The sequence below is a fragment of the Ambystoma mexicanum genome, chromosome 6p, assembly GCF_040938575.1.
Source record: "Ambystoma mexicanum isolate Mex_15411 chromosome 6p, UKY_AmexF1_1, whole genome shotgun sequence".
Classification (NCBI taxonomy): domain Eukaryota; kingdom Metazoa; phylum Chordata; class Amphibia; order Caudata; family Ambystomatidae; genus Ambystoma; species Ambystoma mexicanum.
The window spans coordinates 436376975-436399456 of NC_090935.1; the positions used below are offsets into that span (position 1 = coordinate 436376975).

Consider the following 22482-nt stretch of genomic DNA (forward strand, 5'->3'; position numbering starts at 1 on the left):
GTTTCGGCTAGTATTTTGGAAGTATTGTTCAAAAAGGTAGGTATAGAAGGCTGCATTGCAGATTACTTGCAGGTGCTCAATATTAATCCTTGTTCACAAAAAAGGATCACACCTTTTACCATCTAACTACAGACTTGTATCTATGTTGGATATAACGGGTAAAGGTTTTGCTTCATTTCTACAGACTTGTGCTGAGAAAAATACTAGACACCTTGCAGACATGTTTTAGAGCCGACTCCTCCACAACCCACAATCTAAGATTTCAGACTGGCCTTTGATTCGGTCAATATAAGGAAATTGGGGGTTCAATTGGCGGAGCTGGGCTGTCCATCCTGGTTGCGGAGCATGCTGGAAATGTTGCCTTCTGAAACCTATGTCCATGTGAGGTTGAGCAGTCGGGGGGCCACCACCGCCCTGATACCCACTAGTAAAGGGGTTAAGCAGGGATGTGTGCTGGTCCCTCTGCGGTTTTACTTATATCTGGCGGATCTACCAGTTAGACTGCGATTGGTACAAAACTGCCTTCCCAGAATTGGTAGGGAGCATGTTGTCTGCTTGTCTTATGCAGACGACCTGCTGTTGTTTAATCACACCTTTGCAGGGATGTCTAAAACTGCCAAAGAACTTAGGTCATATGCAAATGAAAACGATCTGGTCATCATTATGGAAAAAAGAATTATGCAATTTGCCAGCAAATCCTTAGACAGGCCGAGTTTAGTTTTGCCAACTGGTCATATTGGCTATGTTGAAAATGATACCCATCTTGGAATTGGGATCAGTGCTGATAAAGGCTACCCTGAAATTATTGATGTTAAAAGTAGGATGGCCTTACAGCTTGGGGTATTGATTGGAAAGCTTACTAGGAAAATAGCGAGATATAGCCAGCAGGGAATTATGCTCTATAAGCAGTGTTTATTCCCTGTGATACCCTATGGCTTGGATGCACAGACTTTGAAGTATTTGCATTGGCTAAATGTTCTGGCAGGCAACTTCTGGTGCAAGATACTGGAACTCTCTCCCTTGGTTGCCATGGAAACCCTGAAGCTTGAGTTAGAGTTGATTACTTTACGTGGTCCTGCCCTGAATAGGCAAGGGCTATTATATCTAAAGGCCATCACTAATTCTAAATGCCCACTTCTGACCCTGATCGGTGCCACCATGAAATCTGAAAGATAATTAAAGAGTTACTAGACATGACTGAATGGAATAAAGGTTTTCACTAGTTCATACAGGTCTTTCAAAAGAAAATGGAGTACTGGTGTTGGAACCAGAATTATGATCACTTAGTAAAGCTGAAAATGTATCTGGATATATCAAGCATTGCCCATCGATTTAAGGTTTACAATCCTATTTATTTGTATGCCTGTCACCTGCAGTGCACAGATATCTATTGCTGCTGTGTATAAACTACTTGTACTAACAATATGAAGCCCTAAACTTAAAATCGGTAGGGACAAAAGATACTGTTGTATCGGACAATCAGTTTATATATCTAAAACCGCCAAACATGTAATGATAGAATGCCAGGAGCTTGGTACAACTTACATTTGTAATTTGGGAAAGTGCACTGTTAAGGCAAAGGAAAAGGGACATAAATGATTTGAAATCCTTTTAGATGTATTATATAACCATTGTTAAGACATTTATATATGAATTGTAATTGTAATATGGAATCATATGTTTGGTTTTATAAATATTGTGCATATCAATGTATATGTTTAATTATGATTAAATTGTCTATGTGAAAATTGTATATGAACTAACCACATTAAAAATAAATACATAAATAATGTGTTTAGAATTTTATTTACACAATAATGATGTTAAATATCTTGAGAGCATTTTGTACAAAATATTTCATTATTAAAACATTGCTTTTAAAAAAATATATATTTATTTTACTAAATATGAATTTTTTGCCCAACATTTGTAATGCAAGTATTTTTTCACTGAATTTATTGAATCTAAATCATTTTGCGCCGAACTTTTAACATTACATGAGACATATCAGCAAGTGGGCCATTGTCTGAAGGTAATGAAGGATAATATTTTTGACAAGCAAATATGCAGTCACATTTATGAGTGGGGGTTCAATATTACATGCAATTCTTTTTGTTCACCAAAACCTCACAGCAGAGCAGGCAATAGAACAAGGGGGAAGTAAGATTTTATGAAATTAGGGTATTGGAGCTAGAATTGCTTGTCTCACTCATAATCCAGTGCCCAAGGCAAAATTACATTTCATTGTTACGATCAAACCCAGTAGATAGCGATGAATGGAGGGTCGGGCACTGAAGTGCTTTAATTTGTTGCCTGGCTCTCTCAATACTCCCAGGCCTCTTCTGTAATTGAGAGGACCTGCATGTGGCTTATTTTGGTGAAAAGATTAGTGAAGTGGCCCTAGATTAGTGAAGTGGCCCTTAAGGGTTGATTTAAAGTCTGGCAGAATTAGACAGCACCATCATCTGTCTCTACATCTCAACATCCAAGCTTTGCTAAAACCTACAACCTCAAATAGGAATTTCTTTCTTCATTTATGCCGAGGGCACACATACGTTGCCTAAGATACAACCGCCCACAATAGAGGCTCTATCTAAGTTCACAAGTTAAAATTGAATGCTAGTAAAATGGAGATTGCGGTTGTATGCACCGCATAACAGCTTGGTCAAACAAAATCTGGTCTATTCGAATAGGTTCTAGCCCTGACACAGTCACTCAAGTCGAAAAACTGGGCATCCTGATGGACTCTAAATTAACCGTGGAACCTCAAATATCAAATCCTGTCAAAGGACTGAAACAGTACAAGTCTCAGTAATACCCAGCAGGGACTATGCAACAGAGTTGTACCTAGGTTCACCAGAATATTCACGCATGTGGCTGCAGAGGCCTCTGAATGCAGCAGCACGCAGGCTCAGTCAAACATACAGATATTGTGCATACACTAACAACCAGTCGACTAAAGAATCATTTTTAAAGCCGTGTGCATTACAAACATGGGCATTACGCACAGGGTGTACCATGGTACAGGGGCTACATTTTTAAAAGATGGGTTAAACCATTATAATGGGTATAAGTTCTTCTGGCAACAGCCCTTTGCTGTGTAAGAGAATAAATACATAAAAACATAAAAACCAAAAACAAGCGGCTGCAGCTTTACAGTCCAGGCAGTACAAGTGTGGTATAAAGTACCCATTTCGTTAATTGTTTCCTTGGCATTCCGTAAAAAAAACGAAGACCTTATTTGTTTTGTCAAATGATCTAAAGATGGCCTTGAAGCAGTCATCTACAGAGGCATTACTATCTATTTTTCTCTTTGTGGCCAGAATACACCCAAAGGTTGTGACCTTCAAAAAAGACCACAAAATAACAGGAATAGAACATCTGTCAGAACAGGAGACGTTGTGCTATAAGGAGGAATCCACAACATGCTTCAGGGCAAAATAAAGGAAACTCGCCTCACATATTTACGGATAAAGTGAGCATGCATTTCTTGTACTTATTGAAACATGACACATGAGCAAAGAAAGTCCTTCAAAGTTACGAGAAATTCAAAAAGTGTCTTAGGAATTAATACTTTTGAGATCAGAGAACTGTGATGCAAGTGGGTAGGGCAGCAGGCAGTAATAGGAAAAAAAACAATGCTGCAAAGTACACATCTTTGAAATCGAGAACACTCTGATGAGAAGACTGGATTCCAGACTTGTGTTTCATGGCATGATGTAGTGCTTCGACTGGGGATCCTATGTACCTATATTGTACTGTAGGAACGTGATATTGACAGCGCCAATCCATGGGTGGAAAACATGGAAACATTTGTGTAACGTGGCAGCTATATTAGCCGGGAATCCTTCTTAAGTCTCAGACAAATTCATTTAGAAGAGTTAGTAGCAAACCTGAAAGCAGCAAAAGACCATATTTTACATGGTATGAAAGGGGGAAATGTATACTCAAAAGAAACGTCATGCAGCCAAAATTAATTAGTTTGTGAAAGCCTCATCAAACCCCTTACCTGAAACAGATGAAAGGCGTGCCCTCACTAATCATGAGCACATGCAAAATGTGGGCACGTCAAACTCCCATCTTGTGAGCCAAGGAATGCTGCAAAGGAAGCTTTTGACTAAGATCAATTAATGTAGCTACTCTGCTATGGCGTATAGGAATGTTCCAGGCACAAGCACTGGCAAGGAAATATGTGACATTGCAAGTGTCTACTAAGAAAAGACAATGGGGATACAGTAAACGGAGGTGACAGTAAATTGCATTTTGTTTTGTATTGTATGTAAAGCTATTGTTTAGAAAAGGTCAATCAAGCCTAAAGTCCATTCACTAATTAAAACATTGTGCAGGGATTAAAAAACGCCATATCCCTAATGAGAATCAAGACGATTGCAAAAAGAGTTAGACTTTGTTTCCCAGGCACATAAATCTTCACTTGTTAAAGCTCTTTGGAATATTGCCAGCGTGTTTGAATATGCTGCGAGTGGAAATTAGCATGTGACCAGTTTGTGTAGGAGTGACTTGAAAGAAAATATTGTATACTTTTTTTGCAACCGAATTCCAAGGGAAAATTGTGTGCTTTGCAACATCATCCTTTTTGTTTGTGTAACTATATGGATAAGTCCCTATATGCTCTCTATATGTTGACATGAATATGTGATACAATACAACAGATGTCCACTACCTTGTGGATCTCTCCCGTCCCCTGCACACCCAATGTTTATTGTAAATACAACCAAAAAGTAATTTGTTTTTTGTAGGTTCAAACCTTATTATAAACGTAAATTCCAAAAAAATAGTATCAAACAATCTTGTGATGTATTTCATCAATCAGGTTATAGTAAAAAGAACATTCTTTTCCAATCTTCATTATTATTCAAACAAAGTGCATTTCGAAATTGGTATTAGCTTTTGACTTATGTTTTGTTTCAACATAGTATGGATAAACAAATTCAAATCATTAATATCAGATAGTTTTTCATTCCTTTCAATAATACTTCTTATTGAACATCCAATATTAGATTATGTGTCTCTACGCGTTTCGGGGTATTATCTCCCCTTCTTCAGGAGTTGTCTATCCTTTTTCATGTGCAGTTCTCACATCTAAAATAAGTAAATAGAGTATTGTCACTCATCTGTTACATTTACATTTTCTTATTTTATATCTGTCATTCATTTTCATCTCATAATTACCTGTGTTCTTTCTTATAGCAACCGTTTCTGTTATACTAGTGAAATCGGCCGGTAAGGTTAAAAGAATAAATATAAGGATGAACCCACTATTGTTTATACTTCCAGAAAGGTTCTTGTGAATATGTGATATCATATTTATATATAAGGGTGTTTCTAGACAATTCCGATATATGAAAGTGTCATCCATACAGGTGCTCCCCTGCTCCTTCAGAAGCATCAAGGACCACATTGACATCCTTGCTCCAGCCTTGACTGATTTCCGCAATCACTCTTTCGCCACTGGAACTTTCCCCTCTCTCTTCAAGCACTCCCTTGTGCACACCCTTCTTGAAAGGTCTTCTGCCGATCCTACCTGTCTGGCAAACTATCGGCCGATCTTTATCACTCCTTTCCTGGGCAAACTCCTGGAAAAGCTGGCCATCTCCCAGCTTACTCTCCACACTGAATCTGTTGGTTGTCTCCATGTCCATCAGTCTGGCTTCAGAGCAGCCAGAGGTACGGAAACTGCTCTCCTTAACACCCATGAAGATCTGCTCTCTAATCTCGACTCCAGCCTTCCTTCTGTCCTCATCCTCCTTGATCTTTCCTCTGCTTTTGACGCGGTTAATCACGCCATCCTGACCAATCGACTCTGTGAGAACCTGGGCATCGCAGATCAGGCCCTGAAATGGTTGACCTCCTTCCTCCTGGACCGACCCTCCAAGGTCCAACTTGGGTCCTTTCTCTCCACCACCTCTCTCGCCACATGTGGTGTTCCTCAGGGCTCTAGCCTCTCAACCTGGCTCTTCAATGTCTACTTGGCCCACCTGATCTCTACCTTCTGCTCTAACTTTCAGTGTTATTCGGATGACACTCAGCTCTCTTTCAGGCTCCCCTCGGCCTCCTCTCCCCTCTCGCTCATTCCTGACTGTCTATCCACGATTCAGGATCGATGTGCCTCCAACAATCTCTACCTTAATGACAGTAAGACGGAGATGCTTCTCATTGGGACTCCTATTCCCGCTTTCCCTCTCTCACTCTGGCCACCCTCCATGGGCCCTCTTTCTTCGCCTTCCTGTGAGGCAACATACTTTGGTGTCAACTTCAACTCCACTCTCTCCTTCTCTCCTCACATCACGGACCTTGCCAGGAAGGCCCACTACATGCTTCACCACTTTAGAGGTATTCTTCCTCTCCTTACTTTTCCCCAGAAGATCACCATCTCGAGAACCCTGGTTCTCTCTAGGCTGGACTACAGCTACAGTCTTTTTCTCAATCTTCCTTCCTCTACTCTTTTCCCTCTGCAACTGATCCAGAACAGGACTGCGACACTTGGCCTTATCCTCAAGCCCAGGGACCATATCTCTCCAGCCCTGAAATCTCTCCACTGACTCCCGGTGGCTGCAAGGATCAAGCTCAAGACCCTCTGCATCATCCGCTAGGCTTTCTGGGGCCGGTGCCCGCACTACATCCAACTCTCTCTTCCAAAATACCTTCCTTCTCGAGCCCTTCGCTCAGCTACCTCAAACTCTCGCCAGGCAGAGAGTGGGGGGTAGATCTCTCTCCTCGGCAGGTGCATCCCTCTGGAATGGCCTCCCTGCCTCTCTCAAACTTGAGCCAGACCACCTGAAGTTCCGGAAGCAGCTCAAGACCTTCCTTGTCTACTCTGCTTTCGCTCTCTCTCCGCGCTGCTAGACCTACCTGTCTGCTGTGCTGATTGGTTGCTTGGCTACCTTCAGATTCTCACTGGGTACCAGGCTCCTCCATGATCAGTCTCCCCACACTGCCTCTGTGCCTATCTATTCATTAGAAATCTCAAATTGAAAATGTTCTTTCACACTTTAGACCCGATCAAAGAGGAGGAAAAACGCAAACCTATCATAAATCCTCTAAGCATCAGAAACATTAGACACACAGATACTCATCTTGATTGAAGACAACATAGAACTACCTGGGGAGGATCTAATAGACCAACTAGGCATTCACACTAGCAAATTGATTGAAAGTAATCTAAAGTCAAAATCCAAATGTATACCAGTCATACCTCAGGATTACTGCATTGATGACTTTTATAAGGCAATAACCAAGGATATAGAAAAGAAAATGGACAGTGAACACCTGAATGGGGCACCAAGAATCTCAGCCAGAGAGAACAGGAGCTTTAAGCAAACTCACCTTCTATCAGGATATAATAATGAAAGAAGCCGATACATTGTTGTTCAAAACACAAAGGACTATATATCATGATGAATGAGGAACATCTAAATACTCCTGGCTGCTACAAGGCAACTAACAGACTGTTTATCAGCAATGTCGCCAAAGAAATGAATGACTTAATAAGAAATGGCAGGGGAAAGAAATGATTAATGATGAAGAGCATTCCTATGTACTAACAAACCCAAAATACCTATGATATATTTTCTCCATGAAATACACAAGTCATACGAGACACATCCAGAAGTAAGTCCAATAGTCCGCGGCAATGGATGGATTACTGAAAATATGTCCAGATTTATAGACACCATCCTAAAACCTGAAATATACAAATTGGACTCATACACAAGAGACACAATGCATGCACTTGACCATCTCAAAATTGTTGTATGGATAGATGGGCACTTTACACATCTATTGACCACAAACTTGCATTGGATTTCACATTCCGAAATGTATCAGCATCTTATTTTGTTTATGTGGAAATGGTAAAAGACTTACTATTCTTTGTACTTAAAAGCAATGTGTTCATGTATAATGGCAAAATGTATCAGAAAACGAAAGGGATAGCGATGGGCAATTGCTTTGCTCTGTCATTGGCTAACTTGTTTGTGGGAGAATTCGAGCAAAAACATGTAACAACTCATCCCAATCTAAATATGTGGTAAAATGGCTTAGATATATTGATGATGCGATGATTATACAGAAAGGGAATACAAAGCAATTTGATGATTACTGTGAATTCTTAAACACAGAGTCTCAAAGGGGATTGACTCACAGTGCCTATTGTTCCACATGCAACCTCCAACAAACTACTAAACTGTCTTTATCTAGATCATACCTATTGTCTTATTTCCTAGCGCAGCAACAGACCTAACTAATTTCACAAAACATGTTTTAGTCTGTGACTGACTAAAAGTCAATATTGGTCCTAGTTAGGCGACTGCAGCAGGGATACAATTATCCATACGCCTAACAAATTGATAGAGGGTGGCACACAGGCAACATATTCAATTTACCCTCATAGCATGGTTGCTAGGCTACCCTCAGATTCTCACTGGATACCAGGCTCCTCCATGATCAGTCTCCCCGCACTGCCTCTGAGCCTACCGAGCACTTAGGGGCTGTAGCTGAAACTCTACAATTCCCTGCCTCCTTGCACTTACCCAGAGCAGTGCTGCCCTGGCTGCACTTACCCAGAGCAGTGCTGCCCTGGCTACACTTACTCAGAGCAATGCTTCCCTGATTGCACTTCCCCTGTCCCTCTCCCTGGCCACTTCCCTTTTCTCCCTTCAACCTGCAAATTGCGTTGTTGCATTTTCATGATCTGAATGACAAAAGGCCTAGTAAGATCGCTTGTCCTTTCCTCCGTCTGTCTTCCCTCCCTTGTCTTGTCACGCCTAGAAACACTTGTGTACAGGCACGTTATCAAGGACATATCATAAGGGTGGAGAGTCAAAATGTATCTGAGGAGTTGTTCCAGGTAACATCATGATGGGCTGCTTTGTCAAGACTTTTGGCTACATCTGCCTTAAAATATAGCCTGCTATGCCTACGATACATGTTCGGCAGCATATACTCTCAGTTGATGTGCAGGTATACCTTGATGTGACAAGTTGAGGTTTTAGCTTCGGAGGCTAGACAATAGGCATTACACCATTAAAGGTGGAAGCCTTTGTATAGAAGTGGGAACTTTATGAGATACCTATTAATACTGAAAGCAGCTTTATTGTAATGTGAGGTCTGATACCCAAGCAGATTGGTCACTATTAAAAATGACTATACAGGCATATATAAAGAGGGTTTAAACCAGAGTTTGATTAATCCATTTATGCTAAATTGTATTCGTCATTTTGCAGAATCAGAGGAGCAGTGGCCTACAAAAGAATTCTGCTATCGTAGTATAATTTTATGAATGAAACCCATGTTTGCTGAGCAAAATGTATTGTACATTGCATTTCTTCTCTGCAATATACAGTGCGATATTATTATTTTGCAGAGGTTTATCATAAGTACAGTCATTTCTCTTCATAATATGCCATTTCATGCAAATTGTCTTTAATCAATGTACAAATTCAAGTCTACGTACTTTTAAAAATGTGCAAGGAAAATAAATTGGCATTGTGAGTGCAGGAAATAATGTATGTGCTCAATTGCTAACATTACAGTTGGAAGTGGGAGAAAAGCGTTACTATTTGCAATTGCACCCTGAACACATGTCCTTTTGAGAACACAAACTTAGTTCAGATCTGTTATCAGAATACATGGCTTTGAGGCTTGGCCGCTAAGGCAAAGAGTAGTTCCCATGATCAGAGGCCAGTTATCTGGCAGAGAAAGGCCTCTCATCAGATAAACTCATTAAGTTGGGCCGCACTCACAGGAATACGTATTGATCTTAAGAAAATAGAGAAAAGTACATCCAAATACATTCCACAAAGTTCACTTCACAGTCCTTTCCTATTTTTATGACTGAGGGCTGATGACATGCAGAGAAGTCTGATTTTCACAGTTAAGTATATCAAGTACTGTGTTCCAGCTGAACCCTCGACCATGGTTTATGGCAAACTGATCAAATGCCATCTATGTATGTCTGTTTTCATGGTTTTCATAGAGCCTAATCCAGCCCTGTTTAGGTTTGTAATTAACAAGCGTGTATGCCAAGGCACAAGAATTTAAAAAACCGAAATAAAAAATGGGCCAAAGAAGACATAACAGTTTCACTTATAACTTCTCAATACTGTTGTTTGAAAAAGCAAATACAGTTCAGACTATGTGGATCATTCCCATAGTTTAGATCTAAACATGATATAGTTATAAAGATCAGTAAATAATGAATGAACAATTTAATATGTTTTCTTATTTCATGCTACTAGAACATGTAATATGTCCCCAGAAGCAGGATTATCAAGACAAATGGATTGTGGGTCTAACTTTAACCAAAACCACCCCATGTCACATGGCCAAACATGCTGTACCTATTTTAGCACTGGGAGTATCAGAATGGGAGAGATCCAATGATAAGCCCATCCAATGAGAATATGCTGATCAAATGGCACTGCATGAGTACAATTTATGAGCTATATACGCCCAAACACACAGAAATTAAGGAGAGTTCTTTCATTCTTTACAAGATTGCTGTCAGAAAGACCCTTTCCAACAGGAAAAGTGCTGATGTGAAATTATACCTTGGAAATAGCTGGAGAATCTCCTTATGAAGGACTGTGTTTCAGAATAAGACTGGTGCAGAAAAATATGCCAAAAAATAACTATATTCCCAGAGAAGAATTTTGATAGCAGAGAACAGACTGGAGGTATAGCTGAAACGGTGAAGCTGCCTGGAGCTCTGATGTCATACCTTTCCTGGCCCCTTGAAGGACAAACCCAAATGTGAGTATAAAAAGCGCTGGGCAATAAGATATATATCCTCGAAAATCTTTTACAAGCAAGGCCATTAAAGGAGGCTTGACAATAAAGGAAGCAATTGGAAAAGTGGCATGAAATACACTACAATAGTATTTCAAGTGTGAAATGTAGCTTCACCTTTGACAGTAGCCAAGTAAATTGATCCCTGTGTTTTCAAGGGGATATTTTAACACTGGAACTGAGAACTGATGTACAACATATTCACTGTTTTACAGAAGGTTATTCAACTTTTCACCAGTGAAAGTAACAGTTTAAATAAAAAGTGTAAAGCCAATCCATTCTAGAGGGATGAGAGAGATATGAGTTTATCCATTTTTATTCCCAAGAAAATGATGTCCATTTAAACAACCAGTGCCATCTTTCCAATTTCATTTTGCAAAGAAGAAGCAACTCTGCATTAAGCAAACCTTTGTTAGGATTGGGGGGTTAGTTCCTATACCTACAGAGAATTGTAATTTAATTTGCATGAGATTTTTAAATGAAACAGTATTCTGTTCTCTCCAAAACAAAAGAACAGTTTCTTGGCCCCAAACCTACAGATTACGAGTTCAACATATCACACTATGTGCTTTACATACATGCCTACACTAGAATCCAACCGAATCATATTCATATTGAAGTAGTATTCAGGGAATTAGAAGGTTAATTGTGTATTTTAGGCATTTGATGTAGATTTTCTCTAATGCCAAATCTTGCCAATGACTTGAGAGAAAATACTGTGAATGCCAATGCAAAATATTTCTCTTATGTCAACACTTGTCCTTTAAGTTAGCAAAAACAAAATGCATTACATGTTCTGTTTTTGAGTAAAATAAGAAAGGATATGGGAGCTGACAAGCACCAATAACTTTAATGATTGTTTATTGTTGCTTAGAATAAGCTATAACCATTTTCTTTATACAAATAGATGTTTGTGAGCATTGGCATTTAGTGAGAAAAAGCAGGAAGGTGTTTTTTCTATTTTGTAGCCACACTGCCTGGGATTGTATAATAGTGGATGTGAGCACCCCAGCATATTGTTAGAGGACTACCTGGGGTGTCGAGTTATGATCTTAATAAATCTGAGTGTTCAGGTCAAATACAGCCCATTTCTTGTTCCTGAATGTTGGGGTGGGGCTGTGATAATAGGGGGTGTAAAAGCAGGGTGATTCATCTACTTAGAACGATTTTTCATAGCTAAGACATAATCTAGAACTTGATACATTTCCCTGCATAATGTTCAGGCATGTATGTGCGTTAAACAGGAGTGTCAAAAAATGAAGTAATTTCCCTGGTAATCTAGCAACATCTGTGCAATGAGCAGACACTATGCACAACACAGCCGGATTATCCATGCAACCAAAGCAAACCCTTGTTGTTCAAGAGGCGCCAGTACATATTGCCTATGTGTAATCAGAATGTTGCTCTGCAGCTATAGGACCTGCAGTACTGTACATGGAGTGACCAACCAAAGAAGACTTGACGACTGCTTTATTGTGAATGTTGGCCCTCTCCAGTAAGGAAGGCTTTCAGAAAGTAGCATAGGAAAATAAAATAATTAATTAATTTGTTCATTCATTCATGTGTATAATACAAGCTACACTAATTGTGGTCGCTTGGCACTAAGCTTTGAGATTTTGCAATCATGTACAGGGTGCCGCCACGCATGCTACTCCATCAGCTCGTGGGTCCAGCTGCAGCTCCCTAGTCCACCAACATCCAGCAATCTATGTGCTTATGTAAGAAACCACACTACCATTAGGAGAAAAGTACAAAAAGAAGAATGTAAGGATTTGCACTAGGGGAAAACCAGAGATGCCTGAGGTGTTTTGGGGTCAGGTCATACCTTTTGTTTTATCTTCTGTGATTTGCCCTGCAACACATCTTCAGTTGGCTTAAGTATCTTTGAGATGCTAATGAGCAAAGTGGGTTTACTATGCTCTTTGCATGTGCACCTTGAAGAAATACTGGTACTTTCACGATTGCCATGGGCACCTCTAGATTTGCTTTCATGCAAGTCATTTCTCCTACACATTGAACTTCCAGGTATATTCTATGATGATTAACAGGACAGGAAGTACATCTAGCATGTAGTTAGTCTTCCTGTGTGCAATAAGCAACAATTGCTCTTGATTTTTCTTGTAATCAGCATAATGTAGCCTATGGATTATAATTAAATAACCAAATCATACATTTACAACATTTTGTGCTGTGTTCCATTCTTTAGCAGATGTTTCTCAAAACCATAGACATATTTTTGTTTAAAGCAAATGTTTTCATCAACACTATTCACTGCCATATGCCAGAACATATGAGGACTTACAAATGATGCTCTTATGCGCAGAGTACGCTTATGACTGGAGTCACCGTGTGAGGCATTCACTGCAGTTGAATGAAGCTCTATCTAGACCCTTGTAAGCAGAAATGACCACTCAATGAGACCTGCTTAAAATAAATAAGCACCTACAACAAGCAGATGAAAACAAAAAATGATTACTGTATAATTTCTATTTAAGAAAGTGAAAGGTATCAGACTTTAAGGTCCATGTTTAAATAAGTCGACTTACCTATCACGCTGTGCTTCATTATTGTGGTGTTCGATTTCTTCTCTTGTACACTGTGTATCTTAAGTTCTGGCTCTGTTCAAAAAAGAAGGAAAAGACAATGATTTACGTTAAACTATTCCTGACTAGAGACAATGGAAAGGCAATCCCTTATTCTGTGGTCAGGGTGATTTTTTGTAAGGTCTTTGGAATCTTATAAAATAGTTTATCCCCTGCCCCCAGACAAATCCCTTATTTTAACTAAAAGTAACACATGTTCTCTAAACAATGGAAAGGCAGCAACCCTTGGCCACACTTCCCCGTTGGTTAAATTGTGCCAGTACAATACAGTAACAATTAAAGATCCAAATATCCTGGAAAATAAGTAATTGAAAGAATCTAGACCTGTATTTAAATTGACCGTTTCCTTAGATCGATTTTGAGAAAACCGAGGTAGGAAATTGTCATTCCAAGAAGTTGCTGGTGGCATCAGTATTGGAAAACAACCCTGAGGTCACCTCTGTATACACAGGATGTGGTACAGATTTGTACACTGTGCCTGGCCATCTCAAATAACTTTGCTGGTTGCAGGCTGCCTCTTGCGTTTTCAGTCTGGCGTGTATGTTAGGCAGTGTTGGGACAGTTTTTCTAAAGTCCAAGTAAGGGCTTCATAAAAACATATATCTGTGACAGTACATAAGCTCCAATCATAGTTTAAGGCTGTACCACCTGAGAATGTGGGTAGCAGGACAGAGCAGCCAGGATCATCTTGGGAGGGATAGAGGGCTGTAGCTTGGTACAGAGAAATTGTACCAAATTGAAGCATACATATGGTTCAAAGAAACACTGAAACATTATGTATTGTAAAAATAAAGGGTTTATTTAAATACAAGTAGGCCAGGATAAATCGTAGGTTGGTAAGCACTGTAACATATTAAATATATATACAATTATAAAAACCTACTCAATATTTATGGTTCACAAACCTAAGTATAACCTTATTTAGATTACTATACGCAGTCAAGGTGAGTCAAATTTACAACACATTTAGAATGACAGTCAGCTATTCTTGGGGAGTAAAACCACTAATAACCTGTGTCGGTATAAGTGCTAGGAAAGCAGATCTACAGCTCTGTAAACTTTTTCACAACAGTAAAAGAGTGCTATGTCTCGGGAACTTGCAGAGAAACTCCATATGGTATGGTAGAAAAATAGGGGTTGTTTAGAATAATCTCAGCTTGGTTTTTTTCATTCTTAACAATACAATAGAGATTGGGTGAGTCTGCAGAGAAGGAGATAATTGAGCTGGTGCTTTGGCAGTTCAGTGTACTGTTACCCTGGCCCTCTGGCAGACCATTGTGACCAGGCCAGGGAGGGAAGACCAAAGAGTCTCACCTTCTAGTCCAGCTGCAAACGAAAATATGTTAGACAACATACATAACAAAAAAGACGGGATGGACTATAATCCTGTGTTGCCCACATAAATGGATGGAAGATAAGTGTTTTTTTTTTATTTTAGCCTAGAGGGATTTCTAAAAAGGTTGGCAAACAATTGTAGAGGAGCGGTGATAAGGTGAGCAGCTCATATAAAGAGACCAAGGCTAAGATGCAGCTGAAAGACCATACCACCCCATCATCAAACCAGCTTGATCAGCTGCAACCCAACAGCCGACAGTTCACGTACAATATCAGGCCGATAATTGGTGCTGAAAGAGAGTGACATTGATGGGGATGAATGTGGAATACAACTGTCAGACCGTCCTCATGCATCAGAGTCATGCCCCCCATGCCTTGCCTCCCCTGTAAAAGACAGTAGTTAGTTAGATAAATACCACTCTCATATGAATTACTTGAACTCAAGAGGATCCCCAATCATGATATATGATATGATATGATAGGTTATTTATAACGCGCTTAATAACCAGAGGCTTCTAAGCGCGGATCCCGGCGGTCAAACCTGTGGTGCTCCTTGCTTACAAGGCGAGCACGTTGCCCCTGAGCTATCCTTCCCGAGATTGGTCTACTATAAACGCGTGTAGTAACTTGCAAATCTTAAATAAGTGGCACCAAAACACCAGCCCTATGTGGCTACAGTCTGCCTCCATCCTGGGCAGTGTACCAATACTAGCTATAAATAAACTGGTGTGTGAGTAGAAGGTTTGCACTACCAGTCCCCTCAGCTGCTGGTCCTTCTTCCACTCTTTGTGCCCCCTTTTTATTCACCCTGCAGGGCTTTATTCCATGCATGTCCCTCAGGCCCAGGTTGTGCTTTAGGGAGTGGGCACAGCCAGGCTAGCTCGTCCGCACTCTGGTCCCCGCCATATCAGTCTAATGCGTGCCAGCCCTATGTCAGGGTGTTTGTGTGGCACCAAGGGTGGTGCGCTCCCCCCCCACATTGCTCTGGGTATTCCATGATGCCGATGAATCCCACACTGGCATTTTTCAGAAGCATCACAGACCAGGCGCCTCTACAAATAGGGCTCACTACCCACGGCCGGCTTTGGAAGTGCTGCTTGGTAAAATCACCAGTTTCCAAGCAGGCCACTGTCCTTCTCACAGCAGTTCTCAACACAGGGGCTTGCTGCAGTTTTTCTCTTGCTCTGGTCACATCCACACATATCTGACTAGGGTTCACAATGGCACTCCACTGCAACTGTGTGCCTGGAGCCCATACACACGACCAGCAGGGACATGACTCCGAATCATGCAGTGGGTCAGCCTTATGCCTCTTACACCCACATGTGGCCTGGGTCCCCGATTCCACGGGGTTGGGTGAAGATCTGGGAGATGCCAAATACTATGGCTTCCCCTAGAGGGGTTGCACTCCCTCCACCCCCTGTGGCCTACTTCTTACATTCTATCTTGCCACTCAGCATGGGCTCAAATGCCCCAATGGGCTGTCAAGGCGCCACCCGCCACTAAGAGAACACCCACTGCGTCTTATTTTTGTCCGATTGCTTTTTTCTTACCAGTCACGTCTAGCAACCTCTATTTCTTGGTTTTCTCGCTTCGTCAGTCCCGCCCATTTGGCTACCGAAGGGGTGACCTTTCAATTGACCAGCTAAAGCATTCCAAGAGGCACCTGAGAAAGGGGTCCTAATGGTGCAGTCCGTTGCCAAAGCAAGAAAACCAATAGGCGAATAAGAGCATATGCATTCCTACATTAAATCATCAAACTTACCAACCAATGAAATGGGTGTATTTTCCTTGATGTATGTCAAATACATGATTAACTGCTGTAGCATCAGTCTGTAGCAAGTCCTCCCTGTGCCAGGTAATACACATCCTGCATGGTATTACCATGTTCATGTTATTTTAAAAACCTCCCGCTGATGATCACACTCCTTGCCACTCTGCATGGTCTCCCATGCCCCCGTGCGACCCCCAGAGGCAACAGACCCCTCCGAAGAGTAAACACTGGCTTCTCTGTGTTCGTCTCGTTCCTTTTTCCCCCTCTCCTCTCAATCTTTATAACAGCTCCGTCTTTGTTTTCTCTCTCACAGTCTCAGTCCGGTCGACCTGGCCACCAGAGGGGTGGCCCTTCAGCTGTCCAACATTCCAAATGGATAAAGCTGACCATATACGGCCGTCCATGACGCAAGCAGGAAAACCAGTAAGCAAACAAGCACATAGTCACTCCTGCATTAGTCTGCCAGCAAGTACCATGGGTGCTTTGTTCTTGTTGTTTGTCAGAAATCGATATTCACGTGTTGTAACTTCGAATTATAGCAAGCCCTACGAGGGCCAGGAATTACACACCAATCACAGGATTAAGACAGTTTTAAATTACTTTATTAAGCTCCCTCGATTCAAAGCTGAATAAACTTAGCTTTAGAAATGCAGACATTAGCTTAATAAAAAGCACAATGAGAAGAAAGGAGTGAAGGAGAATTCTGATCACGCGTTTTCTCCAAGCTCCTTCCATAATAATAATTTCGCATTTATATAGTGCTACGAACCCTCAGGTATCTGAGCGCTGCTTATTATTACCCACGTTGTGTGGTGCTCATTTATCAACCTCGGAAGGATGAAAGGCTGAGTTCGGCCCTGCCGGGATATCGAACCTGCACGGATGTCAAAGCGAGCGCTCTACTCGATGTGCCACTTGACCAAACCCTGAAAACGTATTATTTTAGGTTTTTGGTGCGCAGAATAGCAGACCGCAAGTGGTCTATTCCTACTGCAAGAAATCCGTACAGGCAACCGATTCAGCATATAAAATGGCAGGTCAGCCATTTGCTTCTATGACCATGGGAATGGAGGAAACAACACCAGAAGAGTTTCAGGCCTCACCCAATAGGTTCGTTTCTTAAGGACCTGAATGTACGCTTGGCATTAGACGCCAAACTGGCTTTACTTGCAGTTGGGAAATTACGATCAGGTGATCAGACCAATCACCTGGCAAGGAATCACAACACTGAAGTAAACATGCCTATATGAAATGACCAGATCCAAAATATTTCTGAATGCAATGGTCTGTAAACTAGCAGCAGATTAAGTATACCTAAAGTAGATGACAATGATGGCGTACAAGAGTCATCGGACACATTTCAGGGAAGCTTAAAGTCTCCAAGAACGGATTATTGGAGTGTGTAGTAGAGTTCGTGACTATTTATTTGCAAATCATTTCAATGGTATTTAGAGGGACCAGAGTGGGGACAGAACAAATGTCAATACAAAGAAAATCTAAGGCAATATGAAACCAAAACAGTCATGAATTCCAATGAAGAAGAAATAATCGATCAATCAACAATATTTAGATTTGAAGTATTTCTAAGCATTACAGCAGCGCTGCCCCCCATGCTGGGCGGTCCGCAATAATGATAGTATGTGCATCAGGAACCAACATGCCAAGAATGGAAGGAAAAGATTATTTTCGCCAAGGTTTCTGGTGGGCAACAGAGATAATGGAAAGAGTGTTTGCTACTGCTGGGCGAGCATTTAAAAGCATACAATCTAAAAACATGCTCCTTTCTGCCTTATCATTCAAAGTTTGTAAAGAAAAGGCAGTCCTAGCTGGAGATCTGAATGCAGAGACATGTTTTGGTAGAATACTAGATCAGAGTACAACTGGAAGATAACCAACAAACACTGTAGAAAATAATAACATCGAGCAATCTCTGCACAAACTAGCACCTAAAAGGCACATAACAAGCTTACAAATAAATATAAGACTTATGAAACATGACCCCTGACCGGAGGCCCTTAACTAAAATGCCGAGAAAGAAATGCCCCAGGGCACTAATGATAAACAAAATGGCCATGGTCACGCCAGCCTCCTAAGCCAACCCAGTGGTCTCAAGATGGCCACCTTCCCTGCTCGTATCCAAGATTGAGGGATAAGGGTAAGTAAGTGCTGCCACTGCACCCAGAACTAATTGAACGTCATATCAATCTGTTAAATTGTAATGATTTTTGTATTAGTCCCACGTCTTGCGTAGACAGTTATTAAATTCATATGTAAGCGAAAAAGGATTATACTAGAAGACCTTTACAATTTTTGTTGCAGCTTGTTATGTTTAGACATAAAACAATTTACCTGGCTGTGAATTAGTTTGGAGGCATATGGTCTCCATTCTCTTCAACCTAGTTCCCATTGCCTGGGCTTGCATTGTATTTCTCCATGTTGCACTCTCTTTCATTACAGTGTACTGGCATCTCCCATGTTTATACTATTCCCTTTCATGTCTTCCCATGATCGTGCTATTTCACTCTCCTCACTGTTAGCACCACTGTCTGGCCCTCTATGTGCATATGTGTCACTGACCTTCTCTTCTTCTCGTTCATTCACCACTACTACTTTTAGAACAACCACTGTCAAAGCCAACAGCTGTGGCATTTGAAGGTGCATGGCCTAAGGTATTTTTTACCCATTTCACTTGACAACTACTGCCATCAGACACCCAGGTTCTTTCCTCCCTTCTGAGGGTTTTCTTTGATGTGCTCTGGGACCCAAATCAAATAGCAGGGATTTCTACCATCAAAATCGCAGGCATTTATTTCAGAGTTCTAAAGGAGGAGGAAGCTTAGGTCTTGAGCTCTGTCAAAATATGTAAAGCAAACTTTAACCTAAGGGGGAGAAAGCAGACACAAATAGAGACAATCATCATTGCTCATTGGAACCCAGGCTTGCAGCTCTACCAGAGGCTCAACACGTCAGACCAGGCTGACAGAATCATGGAAATGCTGGAGAAGTAGCAAAATAGGTTGGAGCCTCTAGAAGCAAAACTTGATTTGGTCTTAACAGGGGTACTACATGGCGATAAGTCACCTCAGCCGGTTAAGCGCTCATTGCTGTGATCTTTGTTTGATCTGCAGGTCACAGGTTCACATCCCGGCATGGTCCACTCAGCCCTTCATCCTTCTGTGGTCATTAAAGCGAATACCAATTTCGATTGGGTAATAATAATAATGTATATAAATATGTCCCATTTAAAGCGCTTTGGATAAAAGCGCTATATAAATCACAACTTATTATAATTAGAGACAAAAACCTCTGTGCTTGATATGAGGAACAAAACACTAGAGGAGGAGGTCGCTGCTACATAAAACAGCTTTCAGAGATTGCAAACCACAGCAGCAGGAATATAGGCCTGAGTGTTTTTTCAGGAAAGTGTGAGGGTAATAATGCTGTCCTCACAAACTGTGCTGCAAAAGCTACTGAGTATGGGAGAGGGTCAGTGGAAATTGAAAGAGTACATAAGGTGCTTGGACACAAACCATACAATGGGGACAATCAAAAACTTTTAAGTATTAAGATAATCCAGTTTCCAGTAAAGAAGAAATATTGACATAGTCAAAGAAGACCTGATTATGCAGAATATATAAACAAACAAACAAAACCATAAGTGATCAGCATGGGGTAAACAAACAGCGAATTGGGAGAATGAAAAAGGATGAGCACGACAAAAAGAAGCAACAATGGGCACTGTGCACAGAAAGAGATAGATTATTCCAATATTTAGGGGCAAGAAGAGTGAAAGAACAGAACTGGGAAGTGTGCTCAAGACAGATGCAGTACAGATAATAAAAAGAAAATAGCAAATATATGATATTATATGATAAGGCATTTGTAACGCGCCTATACACAAGTGTTTCAAGGCACGATGAGGCAAGGGAGGGGGAACAGAGGGAGGACTGAGACAACAATCTTACTAGGCCAAGTGACATTGAGATTGCGCAAGTGCCGGGGAGGAGGGACGAAAGTGACAGGGGAAAGGGAAGGGGGCAGTGCTGTACATGGGATCAAAACAATAACAAGAAGTGCAGCCAGCAGGTGGCATGTGCAGGGGTAAGTGCAGACAGCAGGTATTCAAAAGTGAAGGTAGGAGGACTGTAGGGTTACAGATAAAGACCCAAGTGCAAGGGTTGCTGGGAGGCAATGCGGGTGTGCAGCACGGACATCATTTCACTAAAATGCCAGGGGTAGCGGAAGTGACATCACATGACCCTTAACCTCTGATGACATTGCAGAAAGTGATGTAATTTGACCCCACCCCGAAGTGACATCACGGGAAGCGATGGAAGGTGATCTCTCACCCCTTGACAAAACAGGAAGTGGCATCACATAGCATTGTTTCTAAGTACACTACCAAAAATATGGTTACGATATCACTGTAAAGTTCTATACATTTCATACCAGAATGGATCAGCATGTGTATCATTAATATCAGTGCGTATAGGCCCATATTACCAAATTACTGTGAATGCAAGCAGACGTCCAAGGCCAAACGATAATAGTGTGTTATTATATAGCACTTAAGCTTAAGTGCTCCATATAGAACAAATATACATACATTATCACCCAACCTGTGTTAGTACTCATTTATCAACCTCAGCAGGATGAGACTGAGTTGACCTTGCCGGGAGTCGAACCTGCAACCTGCAGATCTCACACACCCATTGCTGCAGCAAGCGCTCAACCCACCAAGGTATCTTACTGCTATAGCTATCTGAAAACCAGCCACTCCAGAAACAAAAATCCACCTTCTGCTGTCAACAGCCCACAAGCCTCAATTTAAAAAAAGAAAAAAAAACATTTTCCATGTTCTTTTTTTTTTTTAGGGGTAGCAAGGGAGACCTCAGGGGTCGCAGGTGCGACCCCCGGACAACCCCTAAATGATGTCCATGGTGTGCAACTTGGCAGGCAGTGACCTGGGCCCAAAATCAGAGGGTAGCTAGGTGACCAGTGCAGTATTAGACAGGAAATTAGCAGGGGAGTGGAAGAGAGAAGGCAGAATCAAAGAGGAAGGTCTTGAGGTGCTTCCAAAACCAGAGATGGTTCTCCTCCAGTTCCAGAAAGGCAGGGAGGCTGTTCCAGAGGGAGGCCCCAGTCGAAGAAAGAGATCTACCACCAACTCGTTGCTTGGAGAAGTGACTGACCCTGAGGGAGTTGGAGGTGGAGGAGCGAAGAGCTAAATTAGGAAGGTATTTACAAAGAGAGAGTTGGAGGTATTGAGGACCCAGGCCTCAGAATGCCTTGTGGACAATGCAGAGGGTCTTGGACTTAATCCTTGCAGCCACTAGGAGCCAATGCAGAGATTTCAGTGCTGGGGAAATACAATCCCTGGGCTTAAGGACAAGGACAAGTCTCGCAGTCCTGTTCTGGATAAATTGCAGAGGGTGGAGAGTAGAAGCAGGCAGATTTAGAAAGAGGCAGTTGCAGTAGTCCAGCCTAGAGGGAACCAGATCTCTGGAGACAGTGAGCTTCTGGGGGAAGGAGAGGAAAGGAAGAATACCTCTGAGGAGATGCAGTTGGTAGTTTGACCTCTTAGAGATGTCAGAGATGTGAGGAGAAAAGGAGAGTGTGGAGTCAAAGATGACCTCGAGGTTCTTAGCCTCACAGGTGGGAGCAGGAAGAGGGCCAGAGAGTGACGGGAAAGGAGGTTGAAGGTGTGCCGATGAGGAGAATCTCTGTCTTACTGGCCTTAAGGCAGGGATTGTTGGCAGCACACCACTCCTGGATAGCAGACAGACAGTCAGAGATTAGAGAAGGAGAAGAGGTGGCAGAGGGGAGCCTGAAAACGAGCTGAGTGTCTTCCGCATGGCACTGAAATTTGGAGCAGAGAGTGGCAATGCGGTGGGCGATAGGTGCCATGTATTGGTTGAACAGCCAGGGAGAGAGGTTAGACCCCTGGGGAACACCACAAGTAGA

At 41.6% G+C, this 22482-nt stretch overlaps 1 protein-coding gene across 1 annotated transcript in view; it reads right to left on the minus strand.

Annotated features, from left to right (window-relative positions):
• The window catches only part of EMB (embigin), a 247742-nt gene that overhangs the window by 123122 nt on the left and 102138 nt on the right, over window positions 1-22482 (minus strand). Inside the window, exon 4 of the mRNA XM_069627247.1 lies at window positions 13353-13424. Coding sequence (XP_069483348.1) covers window positions 13353-13424 — 72 coding nt within the window. The remainder of the gene's footprint in view (window positions 1-13352; window positions 13425-22482) is intronic.